Source organism: Pollicipes pollicipes, unplaced genomic scaffold (assembly GCF_011947565.3).
Source record: "Pollicipes pollicipes isolate AB1234 unplaced genomic scaffold, Ppol_2.1 Scaffold_4295;HRSCAF=5057_pilon_pilon_pilon, whole genome shotgun sequence".
Classification (NCBI taxonomy): Eukaryota; Metazoa; Arthropoda; class Thecostraca; order Pollicipedomorpha; family Pollicipedidae; genus Pollicipes; species Pollicipes pollicipes.
The window spans coordinates 4,225,150-4,251,046 of record NW_023596461.1 but is presented as its reverse complement, the minus strand read 5'-3'; the positions used below and the strand labels follow the sequence as shown (position 1 = coordinate 4,251,046).

At 49.6% G+C, this 25,897-nt stretch overlaps 1 protein-coding gene across 2 annotated transcripts in view; it reads right to left on the bottom strand.

Annotated features, from left to right (window-relative positions):
- The window catches only part of LOC119096346 (adenylate cyclase type 5), a 184,609-nt gene that overhangs the window by 47,532 nt on the left and 111,180 nt on the right, over positions 1-25,897 (bottom strand). For both annotated transcript variants that reach the window (XM_037219193.1, XM_037219194.1), the window contains exons 4-9: positions 23,439-23,560; positions 17,878-17,970; positions 16,846-16,992; positions 10,431-10,589; positions 8,537-8,687; positions 5,382-5,467 (exon numbers count right to left, since the gene is read on the bottom strand). In XM_037219193.1, coding sequence (XP_037075088.1) covers positions 5,382-5,467; positions 8,537-8,687; positions 10,431-10,589; positions 16,846-16,992; positions 17,878-17,970; positions 23,439-23,560 — 758 coding nt within the window. The remainder of the gene's footprint in view (positions 1-5,381; positions 5,468-8,536; positions 8,688-10,430; positions 10,590-16,845; positions 16,993-17,877; positions 17,971-23,438; positions 23,561-25,897) is intronic.

Genomic DNA, 25,897 nt, shown 5'->3' with positions numbered 1-25,897 from the left:
ACTAATGCCTCTGCCCGGACCATCTGTCTGGAATCCGCACTCCCAGATGAAACGCGTCATTAAAGCACGCTCAGCAGACCTGATGCTATCGAGTCGGCCTCAATGGCAGGCCGGGCAAATCCAACTTGGCATCGGGACGCAACCCCCACGTATCTATGGAGACAGGGTAAACGCATTAGCCGCGGCCGTTTTGGACGCTGTATTTGCCTGCGTGCGTGTGTGTGTGTGTGTGTGTGTGTGTGTGTGTGTGTGTGTGTGTGTGTGTGTGTGTGTGTGTGTGTGTGTGTGTGTGTGTGTGTGTTTGCATAAGGGGGAGGATTCGCGATGGCCTGATCTGTATTTATCGGCTGTCTGGACCGGCAGGCTCACACGGTCGTCGCATGCCGGCGGCGCGTGATCGTGCGTCGATAGGCCGATGCCGCGTGGCCTCCAACGCCAGCCGACGATCGCCGCCCGTCGCCGCCGACGGCGTGGCGAGGAGGCCGCGCGGCCGCCCGTGAGACGAGCGGAGGCGGCGCTGACGGGGCGAGCTCGCCGCACGGCCACCTTGACAGTCTCGGGAGGACCGACCCACACAACTGGCGGACGTGGCCAAAAACACGTGCGTGACATGTGGAAATGTCGGGTTGCCGTTGATGAATGAAAGCAGTTTTCTCCCGATTCTAGTGAGATTTCCCCTGAGTGAGTGATCAAATGTTGACGTCTTCCGTACGCAGCTTGATATTTTATTTGATTTCAACAAGTTTTAGAGACAATCTTATGAGGGTCTTTTCCAAGTCAGACATTATGTTCGATGTAGCAAGATCTTAAATATCTAATAAATATAAACACATGCATACATAAATGCATAATTATATGTAGCTAGATATAGCTATGAATGTAGGTGAATTGAGACGGATGCCGCCTATGAACGTCCTGAAAATCTGGTCTTCCAAGTCCCAATAAAGCTGGGACTACTATGTGTCAGGATGGCATACCTTCATTATGATTCACTCGCTTTCCCGTTATGACATTCTGGCGCAGCAGCTTTGCAGCCGCGCCGTGATCAGGCGTCGGCGCGACAAGCCGTCGGCAGAGCCAGGAGGGCGCTGGCGCGCCGTCAGCCCGCCGCGGCCAGGTGTGGAAGCGGCCCTCAGGGCGGCGCAACAGCGGCCAATTTCGGCCGGCGTAATGGCAGGCCGTGACCAGCGCTCAAGTGAGCCGCTTAGCCGGGCGCGGCTCAGCATGACGACCGGACCGGGGCTTCGCGGCGGCTGGACGCCGGTCACGCCGACCCCTAATCCCGGGGGATGCGGACAGGGGACTCGGGGCTGTTAATGGCGCCGCCAGAGGTCACGGAGGGTCACAAACGGAGACGGCACAGCACGGCCACCAGTGAGCGAGCGACGGCACAGCACGGCCACCAGAGAACGAGCGACGGCACAGCACGGCCACCAGAGAACGAGCGACGGCACAGCACGGCCACCAGTGAACGAGCAACGGCACAGCACGGTCACCAGTGAAAGAGCGACGGCACAGCACGGCCACCAGTGAACGAGCGACGGCACAGCACGGCCAGCAGTGAACGAGCGACGGCACAGCACGGTCACCAGAGAACGAGCGGCGGCACAGCACGGCCACCAATGAACGAGCAACGACGCAGCACGGCCACCAGAGAACGAGCAACAGCATGGCACGACCACCAGAGAACGATCGACGGCACAGCGCGGCCACCACTGAACGAGCGACGGCACAGCACGGTCACCAGAGAACGAGCGACGGCACAGCACGACCACCAGAGAACGAGCGACGGGATAGTACGGTCACCAGTGAACGAGCGACGGCGCAGCCCGCCTTTCGGCAAAGGGACTTCAGATGAGCGTGGCTCACCGAGAAGGTGCCGACACAACCTGGATGGTCAAGCTCGGGAGCCATTAGGGCACTGTTACGGGAAGGCAGAAAGTGATCTGTCCGCACACAAGTTGCCAGGCGACCACCACCCACGAGAATACAGGAAGATTATATACATCGATATATAAACAGACAAATAGGACAATGTAATCGAAGAAATAGACAGATGTAACAATGTATAGATGAATATACAACTTTTGTAGTACGTATCGGCGATGCAACGTTACATCCATGGGCTTATGTAAGAGTTATGGGGGTCATTCTTGACAGCAATCTCACTTTCAAAAGGCATGTTTGTGTTATGACGAGAAGTTGATAGGTGACATTGGCCAGTCTGTCCAGATTTTCGAATAGGCTCCCAAGAGAACTGAAAAACTTTTCGCGGATATTTTAGTTTTCCGCGCATTGTCTGCCGCACGACTGTTCGGGCTGGATGCAATGCGACACAGCGTAAAAATATCTAAAAAAAAAAACTTTTAACCTCGATACGACAATTGTCAAATGCTGCCCTTGTCAGGAGCGGATGACGGCGATCTTGTGGGAATGCAAATGTAACAAAGATAACAATCTTGTTGACGAGCAAGACCTGGCCATGACACACCATTTTATCCATAATGTGGTTGCAACGACCTGTCTGAAAATTGTTTTATCGCACCGCGAGACAGCGTCCGCCAGAGAAACCTGAAGTTCAGTGACAGGGCTTCTGCACCTGCCCCGTGTCCGTATCGAGCACGCGCGACTACCTTTTAGACTTCGCACTACGGTCGAGAGGAACCAGACTCCTGACAAAGTGCGAGACGCTGTTGTTATTTCGGGATCCGTAAGCAGATGATGGAGTGACTGACGACCAGAAAAAGAGGTCCAGGACAGAACTTCCACAGCGACCAAGGTCCTGAATAATCCTTCCGGCCCGTCGTACGTTTTGACCAAATGTTGGAATACCTCTCTGGCGTTCGCTCGTGCGTATAGGGTACAATCTCACCTTAGTGCCGCTTGATCTGGGAAAAAAATTTAACCGCGGGCCGAGATGTTTTACCAATGCACGCATATAGTTATCCTGACAAAAATACGATTGGAACCTGGAGCTTCTGTTTCGGACTGCAGCTGCTGCTGTGGATGCTTTGCAGCGTTCAGGCTAGTGTTTGGTGATAAACGACATTTGTGGCAGAGTGTGCGCTTCTGAAAAGTTTAAATGGTGGGTGAAAACAATTGCCCTCGTAGATGGCGGCTCTCATACAATCCCATACTACGGTTAGACTGAACAACTTCTTGCCTGCTTATGGTATTCCTCTCCGATACTATAACCCAAGTATGGAAGTGTGGTGGGAACAATGACTTTAAACTGCTCTCCGTGTCCCTTGCAACAGCATTTGGTAAAAGGCTACCACCACAGATATCTAATGTCGCACAGTGCCACAATTGTCAGAAGCTGCCGTTGTCAGAAGCGGATGGGGGCGATTTTGCGTGAAATGTAATGTCCCAAAGACGACAGTCTTGTCGCCGAGCAAGACCTAGCCATGGCACATCGTCTTCTGCTTAACGTACATGCTCGGACCTGTCTAAGAAAATTTGTTTTCGTACCGTGGTATTAGATAGACATGTTCACCACATGAGGACTGGAATTAGTTTCCAGCACCTTGATGACTGTGGGATTTCTTCCCTGAACCTCAAGCGTCGGACGGAAATTGCAACATCAAACACGGTCCTGGAAAATTAATCTGCTGCCCCCATGTGGCATTATATAATCCCAGCACTTGGCACAAGTGTGGAAACGATATTTTGCGAATCAGAAACATTTGTACCACCCTTGCTGTTTGGAAGGCGTTTTTCTTGCTGTAAAACCTTCGATTTTTTATGTATTCGTGACGCTCGTCCTGAAAAGCCCTTTTGGCGAAGGATGTAAGCATACACGATGGCGATGAGGATTACTCGTGAGGGCAGGTATTCGCCCGGGCCCAGGCCGGTGCGTGGTGGTCTTGTGCAGCCGCCGCAGCAGACAGTGGGGTGTGTGCCCCGGTCCCCCGCAGGGAGGGGGGGTGGGGGGGGGGGGGGGGAGTGGACGATGGGTTGACGCGTCGGTCGGCAGAATGTAAGTGATGCCCCTCTTATATTGGCTTGTGTCTTTCAACCCTGAAAGCGTCGGAACGACTCGGGGCAGTCACTAGTTGGGATACCACGAAATCCTCGGAAAAGGACTGCTGAGCTATCGAGCCTCGAGGTTGGATCATGCCATGTCTGTTCAACTATCGACCCATCCTATCGAGCTTGAAGCCGTGAAGTGCACATGCGTCTACCCGCTTTCAGAATCGCGGAAAAAGCGACCACCGCATCCGACTCGTGTTTGAACGGGAGGCGAGACAACAAACTGAGATGTATGGTGTCGCGATGTTCCCCCATTTGAGGCTGGCACCACCCTCTATGACGCTTACCCGACAACGTTTTTTTCTCACCGACGCTTAACGACATAAGTGGGGTATGAGCAGCGCGGTAAACACTCTTGGCACGTGCCTCAAGCACGCTGTTTTACCCGCTGCTCATCGTGGCGGATGAGCTGGCATCTGAAGAGCTTCACATCTCTCACCAGAAAAGGGTGGCGTTTCAAACCGCCCTCGGTTTGCCGAGAATATGATGCGAACCGTGCCGCGCATCATACTCGCTTTTGGGAAGACTGAATTCAAAACAGCTCTGAGAATAACGACCACACCTTTAAGACCACTGACATATGGTCTTCATTTCGAGGGCTCAGGACGGCGAAAATGTAGAAAATCAGCGCTTCAATGCACTATTGGCGGCACACACTGCATCGACCTATCTACAGGTTCCAAAGATGACCAGCGGTGATACAATGCACGTGATCATCGTCAGTGCACTGTGAAACAACTATTCAACGTCCGGGTAACACCGAGTGAAGCTTAGGTCATACGTCAACTTTGCTCGTCAAGACTAAAGAGCCTCACTGCAATGAGCGATTTGTGAGTTAAAGCTTAGGTGCTATTAAACGTTGTGGTCACGTGGGGTCGAACTGGAAAAAAGTCGATGACGTAATGTTGGTAGGCATTCACAGTGCGGCAATGTCACTATAACAGACACATCAAAAGTATCAAATCTTAGATCCTAAGTCACGAAAGGTCATGTAACACCTACAGAGGGCCTGGAAAGATCCGTTGAATGTGCATGAGAGCGTGCTTTGACTGGAACAGCTTTGCTCTGTGCGCATAAGAAAGGCCAAACTGAGAAAGCAAAATCGAGATCTTGCCTGCTTTGCCCGTCTAACATATGATGAACCTTAGAAGACTGCCAACATCACGCATTGAGAGTTACAGACCACGTACAGAGCTACTGGCCTGTTTTGGAATGCACTCATAGAAAATAACGGTCCTACGTTAAACAGAAAGGCAGATGAGATGCCGGGCGCCCCTCGTGACATTCCAGCGCACAGGGACCCTGCTCCTGTGTTTTCGGCACCAGAAGAGCAAGGTGAAGTTTCTTACTTGGGAAGTACGTGGCCGGCGGTGTAGCCCATGGTCCGCAGCTCTTTGGAGACCATGCCGTTGGCTCCAGTCTTCCGCTCATTCGACTGTGGGCGGGGAATCGTGTGTTGAACGAACCAGCACCTTGCAGTTGGCAGTAAGAGCAACCCTCAAACCGAGCTGGTGGTCAGAGACATGTGATCCTCCCAGAGGACGAGACTGCATCTCTCCCCTTCCCCCCCCCCCCCCACCCCCCAGCCAACCTCCCTGGTGTCGGGAGCAACACGTGCACCCTCTCACCAGGGGAAGAGAACGGCTGCTCCACAGGGCAGGGCACGTAAATCGATTCAGTGCGGGCGGCGAAAGCCGTCCAGGTCATCCATCACTGATCAGATCTCACCACTCTACAAAAATGCTGGTGCTTTTTCCTTTTTCGACCAACGCGTACTCCAGTCACATCTTAAGCTTACTCCGAACGCCGGACACTTTCTGTAATCGATACACAAATGTGCCGCGATGCATGCAGTTGCGCGGGTTGTCGGTGGACTGCGCGTCTTCCGGTACGGTCTTTTAGGGCTAGAAGTGTTGACCTCCGCAAACAACACGTTCGTTTTCCTGCCGACCACACCCCTCTCAGGCACCCATCGCACTCTGCTGCCGGTGTACCCGTGCCTCTGCTCCGAGCACGAGCCGACCACACCTCTCTCAGGCACCCATCGCACTCTGCTGCCGGTGTACCCGTGCCACTGCTCCGAGCACGAGTGTCGGTAGTGGGTTATTTAATGACTCGAGTGGTGCAAGGCCCCATTCAGACTGCACTGGCAGCTCCAGACAGGGAAAAGCGGAAGGCCATGAGTCGGAGCCGGGTCCCGGTCTCGATGGCATGGCGTCGCAGCGGCACCAACAGGTTCTGACAAAGGATAACGCTGGCAGTTTTACTGGAAAAAGTGTGAGTCGATGTGTGTAAGCGATCGTGTGGTCTCGCGCGTAAACCGCAGATTTGCCCATTGTCAGACGCTTTTAAAGGGATGAATGTTCCACATTGGAAAACATTGAAGCAAGTACCAGACGTGATGAAAGAAGTTCACTTATAACTACTGGTGTACTTTTAAATGAAAATGCTGGTCTAGGCAACACTATTTTTCTGTTTGGTAAATATGCTCCCCAATACGTCATTGTTTGATAAAGTCATCGTATCTTGCACAATAATGGTTGCGAGACAATTGACGACCGTTAAATTTGGAAATCGTGCTCACGAGCAACAGATATGAACGACTCGACAATTATATTTTGTTTGGTATTGGTCGCCGCATGGTTAGTGGAATGGCAGGATAACGTTCGAATATTTGAATATTTTATATATTTTCGAATATTTGAACATTAATATTTATTTTAATAATTAACTATTTGAATAACGTTATTATAATGTCATGAGTGCTTGACAGACCTTGAAACAGTTTTCCCTAAGATGTCTGTAGATCTTCGCGGGCTTTTAGCTCAGAAATCAAAATAATTTAGGCCTTAAGGAGGGCAGGGCTGTGAACGGCGCTAAATGATCTTCAGGGTGGCTTTTTCAGTGGCTTAAAAACCCAATAGAAATGTGGAGCACTCCCTTAGAGTAACGCTAGATCCCAGACAGCGGAGCCAATCTGAAGACATGAAGCAGGCTGTCGGCGAACGAAACGTAGCTATTGCAACTCTATAACAGATTGCAAGACACTACGGCAAAACAACGGGAGATTGTGTCATGATAACTGCACCGACAGATGTTTTTGGTTATTTTCCCCAGCACCAACCGAAAAACCTGCGTTTTTGTCACGCTTCGAAGAGAGCCGTCGACGGCGTTAATCTTTGTAACTTCCTCGACTTCGTCAGCTGAAACTGTCAGGACCGGCTAGGCTCAGGGCCAGCCAGCTCTCAACAATATTTGTCAACAAGAGCGCTTGCGCCACATCAGCGGACCTCCGACCGTTGAGCACTCATCAAAGGCGGACTTTCCAACACATCAATCAAACCTACTGGTGCTGTTTAGGGAAGATGCCTAGCTCCATTACCTTCGTCTGGTTTGGCATTCAGTACACGACGACAGCTGATAGCCCACGCGCCTGGCACCGCTTCGCTCGTCGCATGTCGCCCGGGGCGTTTTGCCGGTTAATTTGACGCGCGGAAAGCGTGGGCACACTTTCCGGAATTGACTGCTCTCTTTCCACAAGTCAGGAATTTTGAATCAGTTTGCGCGGCTTTGGGCACATAGAGTGTCATCTAGCTGTACTGTTCATAGTCCACAGTCGTGGTCAGAACCATGGCTTCGTGGCCATAACATGGTTTCGTGGCGTCATGGCCGCAGCGTTGCAGCCGATACCGTTATGGCGAGGGCAAAGCGCAGGGTGGCAAATGTTCAGCTGCTGTAAACCTGACCGTCCCTAAATGCCTCAGAGAAATTACAGTGGGTTTCATTTCCCGGAACACTGTGATTTAAGCACGTTTTTGTAACACAATCCTCGGTAAGCGCCCGCATACCAAAATTTCCTTACGTCCCACGAAACGAGGCTTGGATTTCCTTTTCCAGGAAGATTGATGGTCTCAGGTCGAAATGTTCTATACTCCAAAGGTGTAAAGCTTCTCGAAATTTCCAGTTTAACCTTATTTCCCAGACTTGGGCGTGGAAAGGTACGGCTGGGCAAGTTGGTCCTTGAGCCCGTAAAACACCAATGTATAGCCTATAGTAGCAACGCAAGGCTGTGCTTATATCTAAGCACAACTCAAGCTTGTCACTTCAGCATCGCTCGGAGCATCCTGTACCAGTCTAGTCTGAATAGAGTAGTGTACCACTGAGGAACATGTCGCTGATGCCACCAAAAAACACCTGGCATCGTATCTATCATTTCCAAGCATTAGTTCTAAATCTGCTGTCACACACACACGAGCCAGCCAGTACCAAGGGAGAATTACCGCAAACGGAAAACGGAAAGAAGTCGAGTGTATTATACCTTTAATCCTCTAAGAGGTATCGGGAACGCCTGGTGCCATCAGGGGACACCGAGAAGCACCAAGGACTCCCACGAACGCGAGTCCATTGAGCGTCCTCAGAGGACACCGCGCGCGAGCATTCCCCCCGGATCGCCGCCGTGATACGAGACACGCCGACGCGACACCGCCCGCGGCCGGACGCTCACCGTCTGGTAGCGGCTGGCCTCGTCGGCGATGATGAGGAACGTCTCGATGTTGTGCTGGCGCAGGTACGCGTGACGCAGCTTTCCGTTTCCTGGCTCGACGCTGTACGAGCCGTTCAGGCAGGCGAGCGTCTCGGCTGTTATGTGGATCCGTCTGCGGGGCGACAGGCAGATGGCACAGCGAGGTGAGCGTGGGGACGTTCTCACGGCATATCTTCGGAGGTTTTGACTACCCGCGCAATTAGCCGCTATTAAGAGCGCAAGTTTCCCAGCATGTCTCCTGACATCGTGTACAGTAACCAAAATGTGACAAAGTGCACCACCTAAGAAACATTTAAACTTGATGCACATTCAAGGTACCACTATTCACAAAGACGAGGTGTGTGGAATACGGTATTAAGAAAGGAATGGGCTGATTCCATCTAGTTGAGTTAAAGTTCAAAAGATCGTTTTCGGACACAATTCAATTTGGCTTATGTCGAGTCCGATTTACCAACGTGCACAGCCTCAGGGTTGAGCCAGTTTTAGGCTCACATAGTCTTGAGTTTAAATCCCATATTTTTCAATTACTGCGTCAGTCCGAGGTCGAACCTTATTTGTTCACGACATCAGCTGATTCACTTGAAGCCAAGTTCAATCATCGTCCGAGTGCGCCCGGTATCGGACGCAGGTGAAACCACTACCACTCCAGCCAAGTCGCGTTTGTACAACAAGCTTCATGTCAAGGTAGGCTTTTACCAACATGGGCATTTTAAGCCAACACTGTAGCATTTTATGAAAGTAGCCAAGCCTTTAGAAACATTTTATATTTCGAAGACGTCATACGTTTTATTGTGATGCCGTTGGGTAATATTCATATCCGTTGCCAATTAACAGTACAAACCCACCGCGTTGTGAAAGGGTCCTTCGGCTGACGTTGAAGTGCACTAGATAAGTTCGTGGAAAATTGGTCGAATTTGAAAAATGTCCACCAGTGACGGTAGAAAAATTTGCAAACCCGCGGCAACAGCCAGTAATAGAACGTGGAATTTTGGGCACGGCAGCATAGCAGCGTGGCTTCCACGGTTGCTAGCCGCTTCCAGCGGCCCGCTGTCGCCACCAGCCATCGCCGGCGGGCTGCCATGGCTACCAGCCGTCGCCGGCGGCCCGCCGTCGCTGCCAGCCACCTCCGGCAGGCCGCCGTCGCTGCCAGCCATCGCCGGCGGGCGCCATGGCCGCCAGCCATCGCCGGCGGCCCGCCGTCGCTGCCAGCCACCGCCGGCGCGCTGCCGCGGTGAATCACAGACAGGCCGGAAGCAGAGGTCACGGTCGGGGTTATCTGTCTCGCCCAGGCTACGGCCGAGACACGACCTCGCTCCGACAACTTGGCATTCAGACAATGACGACACGCGTTACACAACCCAGGTGGTCCCCGAACTCGGCTGTGGATGTCATCCGGGACATTTTCAGTTAGATGTAACTTTTGCTGCCTATTGCGTGGTTTTATTTTCTCGATTGGTGATTGGATTAGAGACCTCGGCATGCACAGACTCTTGTCGAAGCGCTGACGTCATCACCCAGCTTGCAAACTACGGAATCATTTGGTCCGCAGCATGTTGGTTACATGGCGCTGGGGTCTTCTTCTGAAATCTGCAACGCGACATAGAACGCCATGACACGGCCATACGCGGCGAATGTACCTGAGCCCTGCTTGCCGAGGAAATGCTGCGCTGGGCTGAGATCTGAACCCACGTGCGGGGTGCGTTGATCTGACCGGGTCCGTTACTCGCTTCGACACGGCGAAAGCAGCCTTACCGCTGCGACGCCGAGACGGGCCAGGTCCTCACCATGATATATATGCAATGTCTGTGTCGGCGGCTCTCACGACCTTACTGACCCCGGCAACGACCTTACTGACCCCGGCAGACCGCTGGACTCCATGTAGTTGGCCAGCGTGACGTCGTTGGACCACACGTCGAACTGCCACTTGCGCAGTCCGAGCACGCCGCAGTGGACGCGACCCGTGTGGATGCCCACACGCATGTCCACATTGACACCAGTGACCTCGCGCACCAGCCTGTGGGCGGAGCGGTCACCTCATCAGCACCACGGAGCACGAGGTGGTGACACATCGGCACAGACGGCATCACAACACTTACGCCCTCTATCAGAATAAACCGTGGGATCACAGCTCAGATGGTCTCAAAACCACTCCAGCATGGAGGGCATCGCAAACGCAGAGGTGATATCAGAACAGGACGCACGGCAGCACATCACGGTGGTACAATAGCACATCACGGTGGCACGGAGGCACATCACGGTGCCACGGTAGCATATTACGATGGCACGGTGACACATCACGATGGCACGGTGGCACATCACGGTGGCACGGTTCCACGCCAGTCAATAGTCGGAAGTATACTACCAGGGTACTGACGCTTGATCAGGTCGCTGATTATCTCTGTCGGGAAATGGAGATCAACAAGCCTCCGTGGTCCAGGGGAAAAATGCTGGACTCGTAATCCAGCGGCGCTGGTTATGTGTCCCAGAGAAGGCGCATTGTTTGGCCCGATCGATATGGAAAGGTCAGCTGGCAACTGGCCAACGAGGGTCAACTCAAGCCCGGGGCGGCCGCGCCGCAGCATTGCGCGGCGCGTAAACTCTCCGAATTCCTTACCTGGCGAGAGGGTGGAGGCGATATAATCCGTTCAACTGGATGGCACGACTTGGGTGGTGGGTTCAAGGAACAAACAACGAGCTATGCTCCGCAGGTACTCTGAACCCAAAGTCACCCATCCAAACCACTTGGAATAAATTTATAGAAAACTAAGCACTAAGTATTAATCTGATCGCAATCACATGGAACGGCAAGCAATTAAACCCAAGACGGCGTAGTACGGTATCATGCAATGTGTTATCGCATCACTGCCTGATTATGTAAGCTCTCACATTAATAAGAGACAGTATTCTCCCATTGAAACCCAGCTCGACTAGGCTAAACACGCATGTAATGTATATTTGAAAAACGCCGCAATATGTATAACTTTACGTGGTCATATCATTCAATCTCCTTTCATAAAAGCAATCCCGCTAATCGGCATATCCGTCCGAAGGCCAACTATAGATTAAGCAGCGAGAGATCGCACCATCAGATATAACATAGTCAACAAATGACCCATCAGTGTTGCTCCAACACACACAAATGACACTGGCAGCCAATGCAGCCGCCATCAGGTAACCAATCACACGGGCCTGTCTTTGAAACTGAACCGATCATTGTCGGCAGCGGGCCTGCTTGGCACGGCATGCCAATATCACATGTCTGTCCTTACACCTCATGCGTTTTTCTCCTGGGCGTTGCCAGGCAACCGTTAGACGGTGCCTGTCTTTGGCTGCATCACTCATTGTGAACGAAGAATTCGCTGGGTGCAGGAACGATGCACGTGATGGAGGTGTTGTCGTCGGTGTTTGCCGGCGACAGTGAGCAGATTTGAATAGAAATGAGCCGCCGATGCCAGCGCTAGTGCGTTTCAGCGGTCGGCAGGTCTGTCTGATTTTTGTGAACCTTCGTTAATTAGAGAACGTTCAGCGCAGGTCGGATTCACCAAAAGTACGTTAAACGAGGTGGAAAAAAGCTACAAGAAAATCGCATTGCGCGGCTTTGAGTTGTAGAAATTCCGGAATTTGAGAGATGAGAAGATTTTCAGAATAGGCCTACTCAGGAGGAGACCCGTTTTGGGCAGAATGCTCGGATGCCGTCACGCTGGGAACATCAGGAGTTCCCACGAACAAAAGTCTTACGTGAAACGGTGAATGTTCAACTTGTAACCGACGTTCTATCTTGCTATCAAATTCTAAATAAATGCTTTCCTTCTTTCCTTCAGAAATGTATGTGTCAGACGGATTGTGTCGTGTGTCAGATGTGTGGCATGTGTGGATGTGTGGATGTGTGTCATGTGTGTCATATGTCAGATGTCAGAAATGTGTCAGAAATGTATGATCAGACTGATTCACGGATTTAAGTTTCAAGACAGGGTCTAACCGAGCCCCTGAAGTGTAAAACATAGGATAAGATACCGGATCCCTCCACAGTACCTCTGATTATAGAGCCTTGGCACCCCAAAGTTCGTTGATACGTGCCGCGTGTGGCAAGCGGCACGCCCTCCTGCTCAATACCGGCCCGCATTACCCCCCGGGCGTTCGACGACCGCGCCGCAAATGGGCCGTCGCGGTGCAACTTCGGCGAACCGCGGCGTGGCGGCAGCCAACTCACCGCCGCCGCCTGACCGGGCAGCCGCGCTGCCGCCGGTCAGGTACCCGGCTTCGGCTCGGCCCCGGTTTACGACAGGTGGCCGGCTTAATCTGCCGGAGGGTTACGCCGCCGTAAAGCTCGGACGATCAGCAGGCGCCGCCTGCCGCTGGCCGCCGTCTGATGGGCGGGGTCAGCCGCCATGGCCGGGCTTGCCGGCGCTGGGAGCGCGACGACTTTTCCCATTTCGACGGCGTCGTAACGCGGCGAGAGTGTCTCGGAGCGAGCGAGGCGACGACTCTCTGGGGTCGGGCCGCCTCGCGACCAGCCGACCCGGCCAACACGTCCGGCCGGCGATGGCTGCTGCTGGCGACCCACGCACTGCCTCCAGGAGCTCGTGGGGGCATCGAGAGCAGCTCCGCGAACATGAGCGGCAGGGCTGATGTCAAACTGGCTCTCCGGTGCCGTTGTTATGAGATCGTGAAGAGCAAAGGGCTGCACACGAGATGTACGGCTCAGACTGCACTGATTGGGTTGACCTGACTGTGGGTGTTGTGTGGCCGCAGAGGCTGCGTCTTCGCACTAACGGCTCGTTAGACATAGATCAAAACAGGACAGTGGTGCCAAGACTGTGCAAGCGTTGCGTTCAACCGGCTACCAGTGACATCTGCGTTTGCGCCACGTGTGACACGCACACTGGACCTTACTGAGCATGGTGGGACGGGAAAAGTTTCCGTGCAATACCCCGCAGAGCCAAAGCTCCCCACCCTCCATCTTGCCATTACAACTGCCGTCATAAAGTGGTCTTGCTCTCCAGGCTCTAAACCAGCTCAAGTGGGTTCACGACACCAGTTCCTGAAAACAACCGTGTGTCCCCCTCCCCCCGAACCGCGACTCTCGCCCCTGAAACCCACTTACTCTAAAGCGCTCCCTGCGGGGAGCAAAAATTCAAAAACCGCCGACACTACCTTCAAGCATATCGCCGGCAGGAACACGCAGAACTCGCCCTTTCAGTGCTGCTCGGCGGCAGGCACCCTGATCTATTCTCTTCAAGACCGGCCTCTCAAGAAAAACTCGCTCTCCAAGTACTTCCACGCGACACTGCTAGCGGGAAGCGTCCAGCCCGATCGTACACGCACGCGCGCTCACTCGCTGACGCAATTCGCGACTCCGGAGTCATGACGTCTGTGGAAGCGGCACAATATGCCTGCACCGCCGGCCTGGGCAGCCAGCCCCTTACTCGGGACGGTGCAGCCGCTGACCTTTCAGGCCGGCCTGCCGTGTCTGAGGAACAGCCTGGCCCTGCGGGACTAGACGGTGAGCCGCCGGCACTTGGGAGCAGCAGGCTCTCAGTGTCCTCCTCCCCGTTTCCCGTCCCACGGCTGCTTCCTGTCTTCGGGGGGATGAGCACCACGGCGGGATGGAGGGGGGGGGGGGGGGGGAGAAGCCCGATCTACCTCCCCTATCCCGGCCTCTGACGCCAGGCCGCGGCAGCCCTGGCCTCGGTCGCCGAGCACCGCCTCCTCCAAACACTGCTTCATCGGCCCCGGTGTTGATCCGCGGTACTTTGCATTTGGCGTGGGCGCCGCTGATCATCTAGACTATTGCTATCCGGCCCTATGGGACCTCAGCATCGGCGTTGGCTTATCACCCGGCTGATTCGTAAAATTTCTGGTCTGCCGTTTTTTTGCGCTATTGTTGCTTGGTTTCGCTTGTTTCTTTTTTTGCTGGCTTAAAGGCATAACCTGGTGGAAACTGCGAGAGCTATGCTATTCTCATTCAATTATCTCTGTTGGCACCTTTTGGACACAGCATGTCCTGTCCAATCATAGGACCAATGACATCATACTGATACTGATGATGTTGTATGTTGATATATGCTCAAAATGTGTCATGTATTTGCCATGGCTGGTACATAAATAAGCATCTGACCTGTACCCTGTGACCAGAGATCGTGCCGTAGCACCCACAGCTCGTCTCATTACGGCCAGCTGTAAAGTTCTCGCAGCTGGCTGTAATGTTCCAGCAGCCGGCCGCTCTCGAGATAAGCAGGGGTGGGGGGGGGGGGGGTCCGAATCTGCCCCCTCCGGCCAGTGGCGTGCCGCTGAGCAGCCCAGTCAATGCCGGGATGGACAGGACAGCACAGAGCTCAGGTGGAGAGCCAATTTACGGAAAGTGCAGTTTTCTGAAGTGTCCTCAGTCCAGATGTGCCACGCGCAACTATTTAAATCTATCGCACAGTCAGCATAATTGCTGTCCAGACCACTGCGCATAAGGCACCCAGGCAAGAATCACGTGGAAAATATAAGCTGGAAAGACAGCAGTATTAGCCTTATTCCTCGAAAAATAACGAGAGAATGGAGATATAGTTAGGTTGATATTTCGATAAAGGCATGTTGTCGAAATATGGACCTAACTTTATCTTCATTCTCCTGTTTTTTTCTTCGAGGAATAAGGATAATGCTACTGTCTTATCTATTTGAATAATATTCCTCGCCCACGCACTGAACAACTTACGTAAAACATAAGCTGTCGGAATAAGGTCGAAAAGGATAAGGTTTGCATATATATTGATCATATGGCAAATGGTCATGTGCGATGAAGATCATTTACCATAAGATTGTTTGGGATTATGATCATATGGATAAAGGTGTAATGACAAAAGCACCACACGGATCTTGCAGCGCATTGTCAGCGTGGCGCGGCGTGAAGTCTGGGAGCAAAACTTTATCAAGAATTGCAGTGATGCCAGTCGGACATTTATGCAGAAGTTATCAAAAGATAGACTTCAGTAAACGTGACTTAAAAGCACAGTTAAGTATGGTCCGGTAGAAAAACCGTACTACCAATCCCAGTGCTGCACACAGATTTCAAACCTTAGTCATCCCGGAAAAAACCAGGACTCACTGGATAATGAAGAACGTGCTGTGCGATTTGACGCCGCCCGGAGGACAATGGTCACGAATTCGGCGGGTGACTTTTCATAACAAGACAGCCGTAATGTATGGACGTAGGCTAACAAAAGCTATGACGAGGATAACTGTCAGACTACTGCTTATTGGTGCATAGTTGAATAGAGCGGTGGGGGGGGGGGGGGGGATCGCGCATCTACGACCGAGTATGCGACTAAGTGCTGCTGCTGTCTTTCTGGAGACTTGTAGCTATCTAATTCCACTTAAAGAAGCTGCAGGCACTTTCCTTCCTTTGCTCCAATACATTGTTGTCATATGTTGCAATGCTTTCTTTCGCCATCTAAATGCAGATTAACTGACTAACTTAACTTTGCGGGCTTTTAGTCTGAGGTTTTTATATGATTTCGTTGTGTCCTTTGTCATTTGCAGCACTGTTTGTGCACGGGGTAAACTTTCTCCTCATGATATTTGTTCAGTTTGATGTTTGGCTTACGGCCTTTTGCGTACCATCTTTTCCAAAACATTTAGATACACAATCGTTATCGTAGCAGCCCTTTTCCTTCCGATGCCCATCCCGTATAATCTGTTTATTATGATTTACATCGAGCATGACCATTTGCTCACGATTTTTCCGATGATTCTTCCCGTACAACCACTTGGCTGAGGATCTTTTGACACATACCATATTTTCTTAAGCAACTTTGCGTAACGAGACTTTTGTATACGGCCACTTATCTGATATTTCACCCTACGTTCGCAGTTGGGATCCTGTGCGCGGGGGAGTGCGCTATGGGTTTTTAAGGCAGCTTTGCCCCAAAGCCCAAGCACGCCTTGTGCGTTATTTGAAGGTTTGACTGCGCCCCTGTGTGAGGCGGCTGTATAGAAGCCTGAGCGCTGCCGCCACGCCGTGTGGGACTCCCCACTGGGAGCCATCAAAATGTCCAAGAATGCAGCGTTCCAGCGCTCATATCACCCAAGATCGCAACATCCAGCGTTCATAACATCCAGCGTGCGTCCAACTTCGTGCCCACTGAGGGCTTTTATAGCATCCGAGCGCCCAACATCCATTGGAGGTTTAGACCAATGGACGTTATGAACTCTGGATGTTTCAATACACATACCTCCCGCTCGACAGACCGTGTCCTCGCCTACGTGTCGCTCAGAATACTCACGCGATAGCCTCGATCATGTCGAGGCCCATCTCAATGCAGCAGTGCGCGTGGTCGGGTCTTGGCTCGGGAAGGCCCGACACGCAGTAGTAGCAGTCGCCCAGGAGCTTAATGCGCAGGCAGTTGTGTTCGGCCGCCAGGCGGTCAAACCTGCCGCGTCATCAGAACGTCAGCTGGCGCCTGCTCGGCGCGACCAGACCGCCATCTTGGATAGCTGTCGGGCCGCCACAGTGCGCTGTTAATGGTGAGATCGCTTCCATGCGAATAAAGGAAAAACAAAATGATCAAAAACAGGTTTAAGTGGCTTTTATAAAAGCTGGGATTATGCGCAGGTGTTAGGGCCATAAGCCCCTTCATTTTCTCCAAAGTCAAGTCACATCCGAACGTGGGAGTTTACTTCTCAAGTAAGGTCAGAGGTAAGACTCCTATTAAGGCCGCTGTTACGCGAAGTGATTATGTCTGATGCGCCTTATAGCGGTTAGTACAAATTATAGTAAGCGCCGCTGAGCATACGCTTTGACAAGCCTCGTCACATATGCGTCTATATGCATACGTATATGTATATATATATATATATATATATATATATATATATATATATATGCACATATATGTATATCTACATACATATGTTATATTTTCATATGCTTAGCATATTTCTGCGAACATCTCTTGCCATCAGCGTCCCAAGAGGCACGTTTTAAAAAATGGGAACCGCATTAATAGAGGGGTCTGGCAAACGTGCACGCAGTAGAACAAACGATGCTCAAATGCATGTGCTTTCAGCTATCGCTGTATCAATTATGCATCAGTACATTTCAAGCATAATAAGCAAATAAGCAAGAAAAGCAAATAAGCAAATTTTGTTAAGCCTTATGATCGATGGGTTGTTGCAAACGCTGCGCATTTCGCAACACATGTTTCAGCTAGCCGCTTAGCATCCCGTTGCGGGCGATGGCGGGGAAATCTGGCACGGTGCGGTGCAGGTCTCACCGATTGCTACAAAGCCAACAGGTCCTGGACAGGCTGACTCACCTGGCGAACAGCTCGTTGAGGAGTCGGACCAGCTCCTCCGCCGTGCACTGGTCCGACAACGCCGTAAAGCCGCATATGTCGGCAAATATTATGCTGGAACGACAAAACCAAATGAAAACCATTAAGTGACACGCTCTCTGCTGGAAACAGTAAAAATATGAGAAATTTCAAGGCGAATCAAGCAGTTCACAACAACCTTGTCTCGTTGTTAAAAAAGGAAATTTGTTCCTTGGGTTATGAAAGAAACATAGTCATCCAGTTGAAAACCAAATCCCGTTTTAATAGGCATTCTAGAAGCATAGAATTAAGCGTTTGCATCTTGGACACCAGTGGGTGATTTTTCAATTTTTCAATTTTCAATTCATACCAAAAAGACTAGCCAGAGGCAGTCACCAAAGATAACGCGTGCAGTAAACTGTATTGCTACAAAGAAACGTTACTTGATCGTGTATCAATATAACCTACACTTGGTCAATGGAAAACACTTGCTCACAAGCAACGGCAGTCTAGATCGCTGATGCATAGCTATGGCTGTTTCTAGCCTTAGATACATGTTTGTAGCACGAGCAGAAGTACAAACGCACCTTAGCATATTAACAAAAACGTACATCGAAAAACTATTTCACCCGACTTTTAACTTTGGCATACATGCCGGTGCCCCTGAATAATGAAAGCAATGACCCTGTTCCTTTCCAGTTTGGGCAATGACTTTTCAGGTGTCGAAATGCTTACCGTACAACAGCTTAAATTCGTCACGTGCCGATAGCATTAATAAAACTGGATGCTTTCATGGTAAAACAACTTTACACGTCAAACGATAAGTGTTCATATGTCACGCGTTACGTGCACATGTACGATCAAAGTACGCTTGCTTGTTTTGTTGAGGATTTAGCATTTTGTGCGACATCTCTGCAGCAAGAGCACGTGAAGCTTAGAGTCGTCTGCAATTCGTGTGGCCTACACAACTTTGTGCAGAACACAGCTGCGTTAGGGGTCATCGGGTGAGCCGCCAATGTTGACATTTTAAAGAACACCGCAAAATTCAAAACACTGTTGTCAAACCTGTCGTAAATGGCGCTATGAGATTTAATCTCACCGTCGCCCCGATTCATTTCCTCCATTTTCACTTCTTTGTTTGTCATTGTTTGCTTTATCTCGTTTACAAATCAACTATTGCCATATTCAACAAACGCCGCCGACTTCTAGACGAAAAGCGCCCAGATGCACGCGCGGCATTTTGCCAGCCTGCATCAGTTACTTGGCCTCGGCAACTCAGCTACAATCCAGATTCATTCATTCATGACAAAGGAAGGAAACTTATTTTTTTATAAAACCAGTTGTGCGAATCGTTATATATATATACATACATATATATATATATATATATATATATATATATATATATATATATATATGCGCATGTAGCTATATGAATTATGCATTCGAGTAAGTCGAAGCTTCTTGAACGCATGAACGCATAATAAATCTGCAGCTGGAATGAACGTATGAAATAGCATCTGAAAACTGCACATCGCTAACCTCCATTTAGAAAGTGGATGTGATATCTCGGTTGACTCGATGGCCTGCCCACCGATTCGAGCCCACCCAGGGTGGGGTTGGGTTCAATCGCTTCATGCGCCGTTGTTGGCCTCTGACTAGGATGGTATATGGCCGACGGCAGCACGTGCGCTAAAGGTCAGGTGACGTTAGAGGCAAGACGAATCGTGCCGAGCATTGCGGCACGTTAGGCGTACGCCACAAAATGCTGCCGTTAATCCAGAATTGCACGATCTATTGGCGTGGCCCTGTTGCTCACGCAGCAAGCATTGATTATCTTGGGACATGACCCTATAAAAATTCAATCAAAAGATCAGATCACAAATCAATCAATCAGTCAAATCAAATCACAAGTATAACATTGATTATAGATGTAAGCCCTACGATAGTGATTCGTCTAGCATTCTTTGTCTGTTCGTTTAAAATTGATAAAATCGTTTAGCTCCAGGTTTTCAGCCTGGCCCACTTTGCCGTCGGATAGGATGGCCCAACATCCGTATTCACTTAGCGTTGGCCTCAGGTTCCATCTAGCGTTATCCTATTATTCCATTATTTAAGGATGTTTTTTAGACGAGTAGCGGTGTTCCTACGGCATTTGCCAAGTTGCAACTCTCATATATATATATATATATATATATATATATATATATATATATATATATATATATATCTATCTATCTATCTATATATATATATATATATATATATATAGATATATATATATATATAGCTATTTATAGCTATCTATAAATTTTATGCAAATATACCTCTCATACAGTTATATGAGGGTTCTTTGCTTATCGATAACCATATTCAAGAACATGGTGATGAAAAAGAGGACTGAGTGGTCAGTGTCTCCTATTATCAAAAGTCCCATGATTTAAGCCACATTGCATCACGTAAAATGTGCTTATAGCCAAACTTGACCAACTACCTCGCTGTCAGTTACGCACCTATTGTCCCGAGCACACCACTGGTTAGCTCGGCGATCAAGGGTCGGATCCGCTTCACAATTGTGGAAGTAGTGGATGTGCAAATCCATGTGCAAAAGGACAAACACAAAGTGTCAAACATGAAATGCAGCGGCTCATTTCATGCATTTGAAATGAGCTGCTTTCAGCTATATTCTTCGGCGAAAAATGTACGCGAGCGCATCTCTACGCGTATACTACTCTGCTAGGGTGCGCCTGACTGTACTATTTTGGCCTGCGTTGTCCCGGGATCAAAAGACGGGGCACTGCATACTGACATTCCAACACGATGCACATACCCACGAGTTAATGACACCTATAAAAATCGTGGGTCGAGGCAAAAGTTATGGGGTAATACAAGCCGTGCATATTGTCTGACAGTTGGTTTGGAGCACTGTTATGCCTTCATCTACGCGCATTACCAAGCCAGCACGCAAAGATGTACACTCTCATTTTCCTGGCTGTCCAGGAACTTATAGGATACAGCTGTGAAATAACGATGCTCCCTCCCTTCTCAAGTGATATGTCGATGCTTCAAATGCACGATGTGAAGGTAAAGGCATTTGGTAGATTGATAACTGTGCGTTGGTGCAGCATCACTGAAATTTCATTTGCAATGCTGGTAGACCATGCAAACGATGTCCCGGTTGTTTCTAGTTTGTCCGCGTCCCCAGAAGCGTCCCAGTTCGGGCGCCGAGTCGCCTCCAAAGCCTCGACCGAGAAGACTTCTTGCACCTCTTGCGCGTCGCAGCAAGGTCGATACAACCGCCGCAGCCTGGGGATTGAATCAACCCACCTTCAGCCACGACGGCCTCAGGTCTGGAGCTCTTCGCAAATTGAATCTTTGGGACCCAGTCCAATTGGGTTCGGTTAGGCCAGATTCAATCCGCCTGCCAATCCGCTGTTTCCAATTTTCTAATTCCAGGCCGACCCGGTTCGGGGTGCCGGAAAAATGGGTTGTTTTAGCTCGCATCGATCCGCTTCGACTTCTTTGACCACGGTAACATTAACAGCAAACGTTGTATACATCGGCATATATAACTCTTTTCATTTACTAGCTTATATTAAAAAATTCCCGACCGCCTTTCATCGATGGACAAGTACTAACGTTTTTTGATAACAATACTGCATCCCCTACCTAACACGAAGGGTAAATGCTCCGCTACACTGCTTGAATGCAAGATGCAGCCCGATCCAACTTTTCCGCTCTTAGCCACACCATAAACAAAGATAAAGCTACGGGTCCAGCTAGACGTGCGCACGGCTCCAAACTGATCCTGACTACATATGTTGACAGATGTGCTTTAAGTTGTTTCCGCTTTGCTGTGATCAGCACGCTGAGAGAAGTCTCATAAACGCCTTATCAAATCGTAGTGTTTTAACAGTGTTTTAGTGAGGTAATGTCGCACTTCCCGTGGATGTCATTATGGCTTGACATGTCATCGTGCCCTAACATGCCACTATGTCATAACATGCCGTCATTTCATGACATGTCATTATGCCATCACATACATCATATCATACCATGCCATCACGGCATGTCATGCCATCATGCCATGGCATGTCATCGGGCAATTACATACCATTACCTTTCATGCCAATGTGAGATTTCTCCATATTTACCATCTTCAGGACCTCAGGTACATGGCACCTGGCATCTATACCCTCTAGAATCTCGTCTCTATAGGTCGCCTGCTAAGGCGCCCGGTTATCGCACAAGCTTGGAGATGTACGAGTGGACGGTTTCGGGTGGGACTGATCACTGTCACGTTCGCTGACCTGACTTCATGTATGCAATGTCCTGGATCTTCTAAATCATTACAGGAGCATCATATTTCAGCGGCTGCATTGATGAGTCCAATTTGCATATGTGTTATGCAGATTCCAAGACTATGATGGAACAAAGCTGTGTGACCATAAGCTTTTATTTCTGGGGGATACTCACAGACATCCATATCAAGTAGGTAACGGTAGCATTGTTTTAAATGTTTGTGAAATGTATTCAGTTAAGAGGCATTCTAAATATGGGCCTGATGTTAAAATTATTATAAATTTGGCTGGGAGGTTAGGTAAACAGAAATCATAACAACAGCTTTAGCGACTTGTGGTGTGCTTACTAAGGATAACGCCAAATTTTTCCCATAACCACTCGCACTGTCACCCATGTCCATCAATTCACATCGCAGACAAGACGAAGATAAATGACAGTTGTACAGCAATTAATACAAGCTTATGTATCGTGCATTTTAGTATGTTGGTATCAGGTGCGTAGTTTTCTATTAAGCCAGGAGCTCCAGGTCCCTCCTCCCAAAAGCCTTTGTAAAGAAAGTGAGTCAAATCCAACGAGAAACCCTTTTCTTTGTACTTCCCGTAATCCCATGCTGCCTTGTTGTTTTTTTCCCGCCTTTAGATGTGAGATGGTCAATTAAAAAATCCGGTTCTGTCCTAACTCATTAATTGCTGAAAATTTCTGATTCGATCCAGCGCGATCCTTGGACGAATCGGCGATCCGTTAAGTCAACCAAGCTGTGAAGTGATCTGCTTATGTCTTTGGCGAGCATAGCCAAAGAGGTCATGTTCAGCGACCTTTTTAGAGTGAGCGCCCTTTTTCAGTGAAAGTCACGTCCTAACTGGTTCTATCCCACAGGTACACCTACACACACAAAGCGTGTGTGGTACTTGAAAGTCATGCGGCCCTTCGATGACCGCTGCCTCAACCGAGTCACGATAATGGTCGCCTCTATAAGCTCAAAATATGGTCATGTGCTCCGTGCATGAGAGAAGACTAAGCTATCTCAGTTCGTCATGAAATGAATAGGTGCTCCAAACACTTACCAGTCCAGCAACCTGGGCCATCGTGGCCTGGGGTGTCGAACCAGGGAGAGGCAGGGGCTCAATGGAGGGGTTGAGGGTTTGCCGAAGGATTTTGATGAGTTGTAGGTTTCCACTGAAGAAAAGCATGCATTTCCGTTCAAGAAAAACGTGCGTTTTGCTGCGCGTGAGTCCGGACAAGCTTTATGCCTAGAGACATACCTGACATTGTCGTGGCGCTGAATGTATATCTTGTGAAACATTGTGTCCCTTTGTTGCTCAGCAATGTCTGACTTCATCTCCATGGCAACGTGTCGAGGCAATACGGAGAGAAGCAACCGTTCCTGTCAAACAAACAACGTCGCTGTTATTGGGGCTTGACGACGCGTGCAGCCGCTAAGTCCGTTTCGCGACGGCAGGTCTGGCGCCGATTGCCCTGGGGGCGGGGGGCGGGGGGGGGGGAGGGAGGGGGGCTGTGAAACTCTTGGCTGAGAGCCGTGCCCGATCTGCACACCTGACGGCTACGCTGGTGAGGAACCCGCCCAACGTCTGAGCTATGCCCCCCCCCCCCCCCAATCATGTCACAGTTTACAACAGAGCGACTCTCACTTGAAACAAGAACTAGAAAAGCCGACTCTGTATGCTGACTAAGCATCGTCTGGCACTAACCTGCCATGGGTGACTGGTCAGGTTGGATGAGACGAGGCATTGTGTCATGCATTATTTTACCGAAGCTTATTTGATTGAGCTGTTAGCATTACGCAATGCTTGGGAGTAACTTCACTGAATATTCATGACCTATATAGTGTCATGATATTCACTGCTGTCAACAAATTTCTGCTCGCTCAAACAGGTTGCAAACAACTTGCTACAACAGCTGTCTAGCGCTTGGAAACATTTTTAACGACACACTCGGCTTTGACTCAATTTGTCTCACGTCCGCACTTCCACATTTTCTTCTCATATTCTTCATACTGCACCTGTGCAATCCATCATGACATGCTAAAATGGATCTATTAACCACATAAGTTTGTTACCATCCGCAGTTGGTTACGAACTCAGTTCTTCCACACTAGCGACTTAACTTTCTTACCGTCCAAGTCGCTGAGAACTGCGTTTCATTGGTGTGATGACGTTTGAACTTGACGTAATTTGATGCCGACTTAAATCTGTGTTTGTTTGCGTGCTGTATAACAACTGCACCGCCAGCCGAAACAAGGTCGTTCGCGATGTTCGCGAAGATGTGCTTGGAGGGAATGCTCCGCATTTAAAGATATCGAAGCAAGCATAGATATGATGAAATATGCTCACTTATGATTATTGGTATACTTTAGGTGAAAAAGACTGCTCTAGACAGCACGCATACTTCTAAGTGGAAAAGACTATTTTAGACAACACGATTGCTCTGTTTAAATTGCACAGCATTCATTACAAGTAAATTGACAGCCGTCACATATGGAGATAATGCTTGCGAACGCCAGCAACGACTCGACAGCTATATTTTTGTTGGCCTTGATCGCTGCATGGCTAACGGATTGGCAGGAGTCTAATGACGTTATTATGGCGCCATGGATGACCGGGTGACCTTGACAAAGTCTTCCCAAAATATTTTGAACATCTTCGGTAGCTCAGAAACTAGAATGGTTTGAGTCTAACGAGGGCAAGACTGTGAACTGCACCGAATGATCTTCAAGATGGCTATTTCAGTTCAAAACCCTACACAAATGTGGAACACTCCCTTTAAGCACATGGCCTTGGAATGATCCCTCGGAAGAATGCCCGTGCGATTAGACAGCTTAGAAGACCAGCTGCAGCTGCCCAGATGCAGTTAGACATCTTAACGCTCAGATTGTGGCTTATGCAATGGGTCAAAAACAAACAGCGGTTATTGCGCTGGGTGGAAAACAAAAACAAACACACTTGCTAAGCTCTCGTCAGAAGTGTGACGCCAGGGTGTGATGGTGACGAAGTGTGACGGTGGCGGGGTGTGACGGTGATGTACGATTTGTGAGCTACGGCGTGACCGTCTGGTGATGAGGGAACATTTCTTAAGGGAGCGTGACGCATGTCGTCGAGCACCCTTCACATGAAGCAAGTGTTGCACAATTTTGTGGGGCTTCACATTTATGTCGGGTTTTTTTGGGCGTGTGGGATTTTGAATTAAGATAACCCTTTGAAGATCATTCAGTGCAGTTCACAGACATGCCCTTTTTGGGACTTAAAACCATCTGGTTGCTAAAATTGATGCTCGCGAATTTGTGTGTACTTTTCCGTGCATACTATTTCAAGGTGACCCAGGCATTCATGATGTAATGCAAATGGCACGTAAATACCGTCACCTCGATGACCAAATGCTGATCAAGGCCAAGAATAAATATCATCCTAGGATTATTCGTGTCTGGCGTGCGACGGCAGGATTCGTGGCAGCGGCGGTCACCAGTAGGCCCTCGACCATTTTGACGCGTTGAGTGCAAGTTTCGAACACAAACGTTTTGTGCTGTATCTTACAGAAATTTAAGCAGTAGTATATGTTATGATGGAAGCAAGACTGAGAATTTAATAACTTATAATAAAATAAAAATATAAAAAGTATTTTAATTGAATAGGTGGATGTAAGTAACTGTTAGAAAATCAAGGACAATTATGCAAGAGCACCGCGAAAGCAAACAGAACGCGCGCAC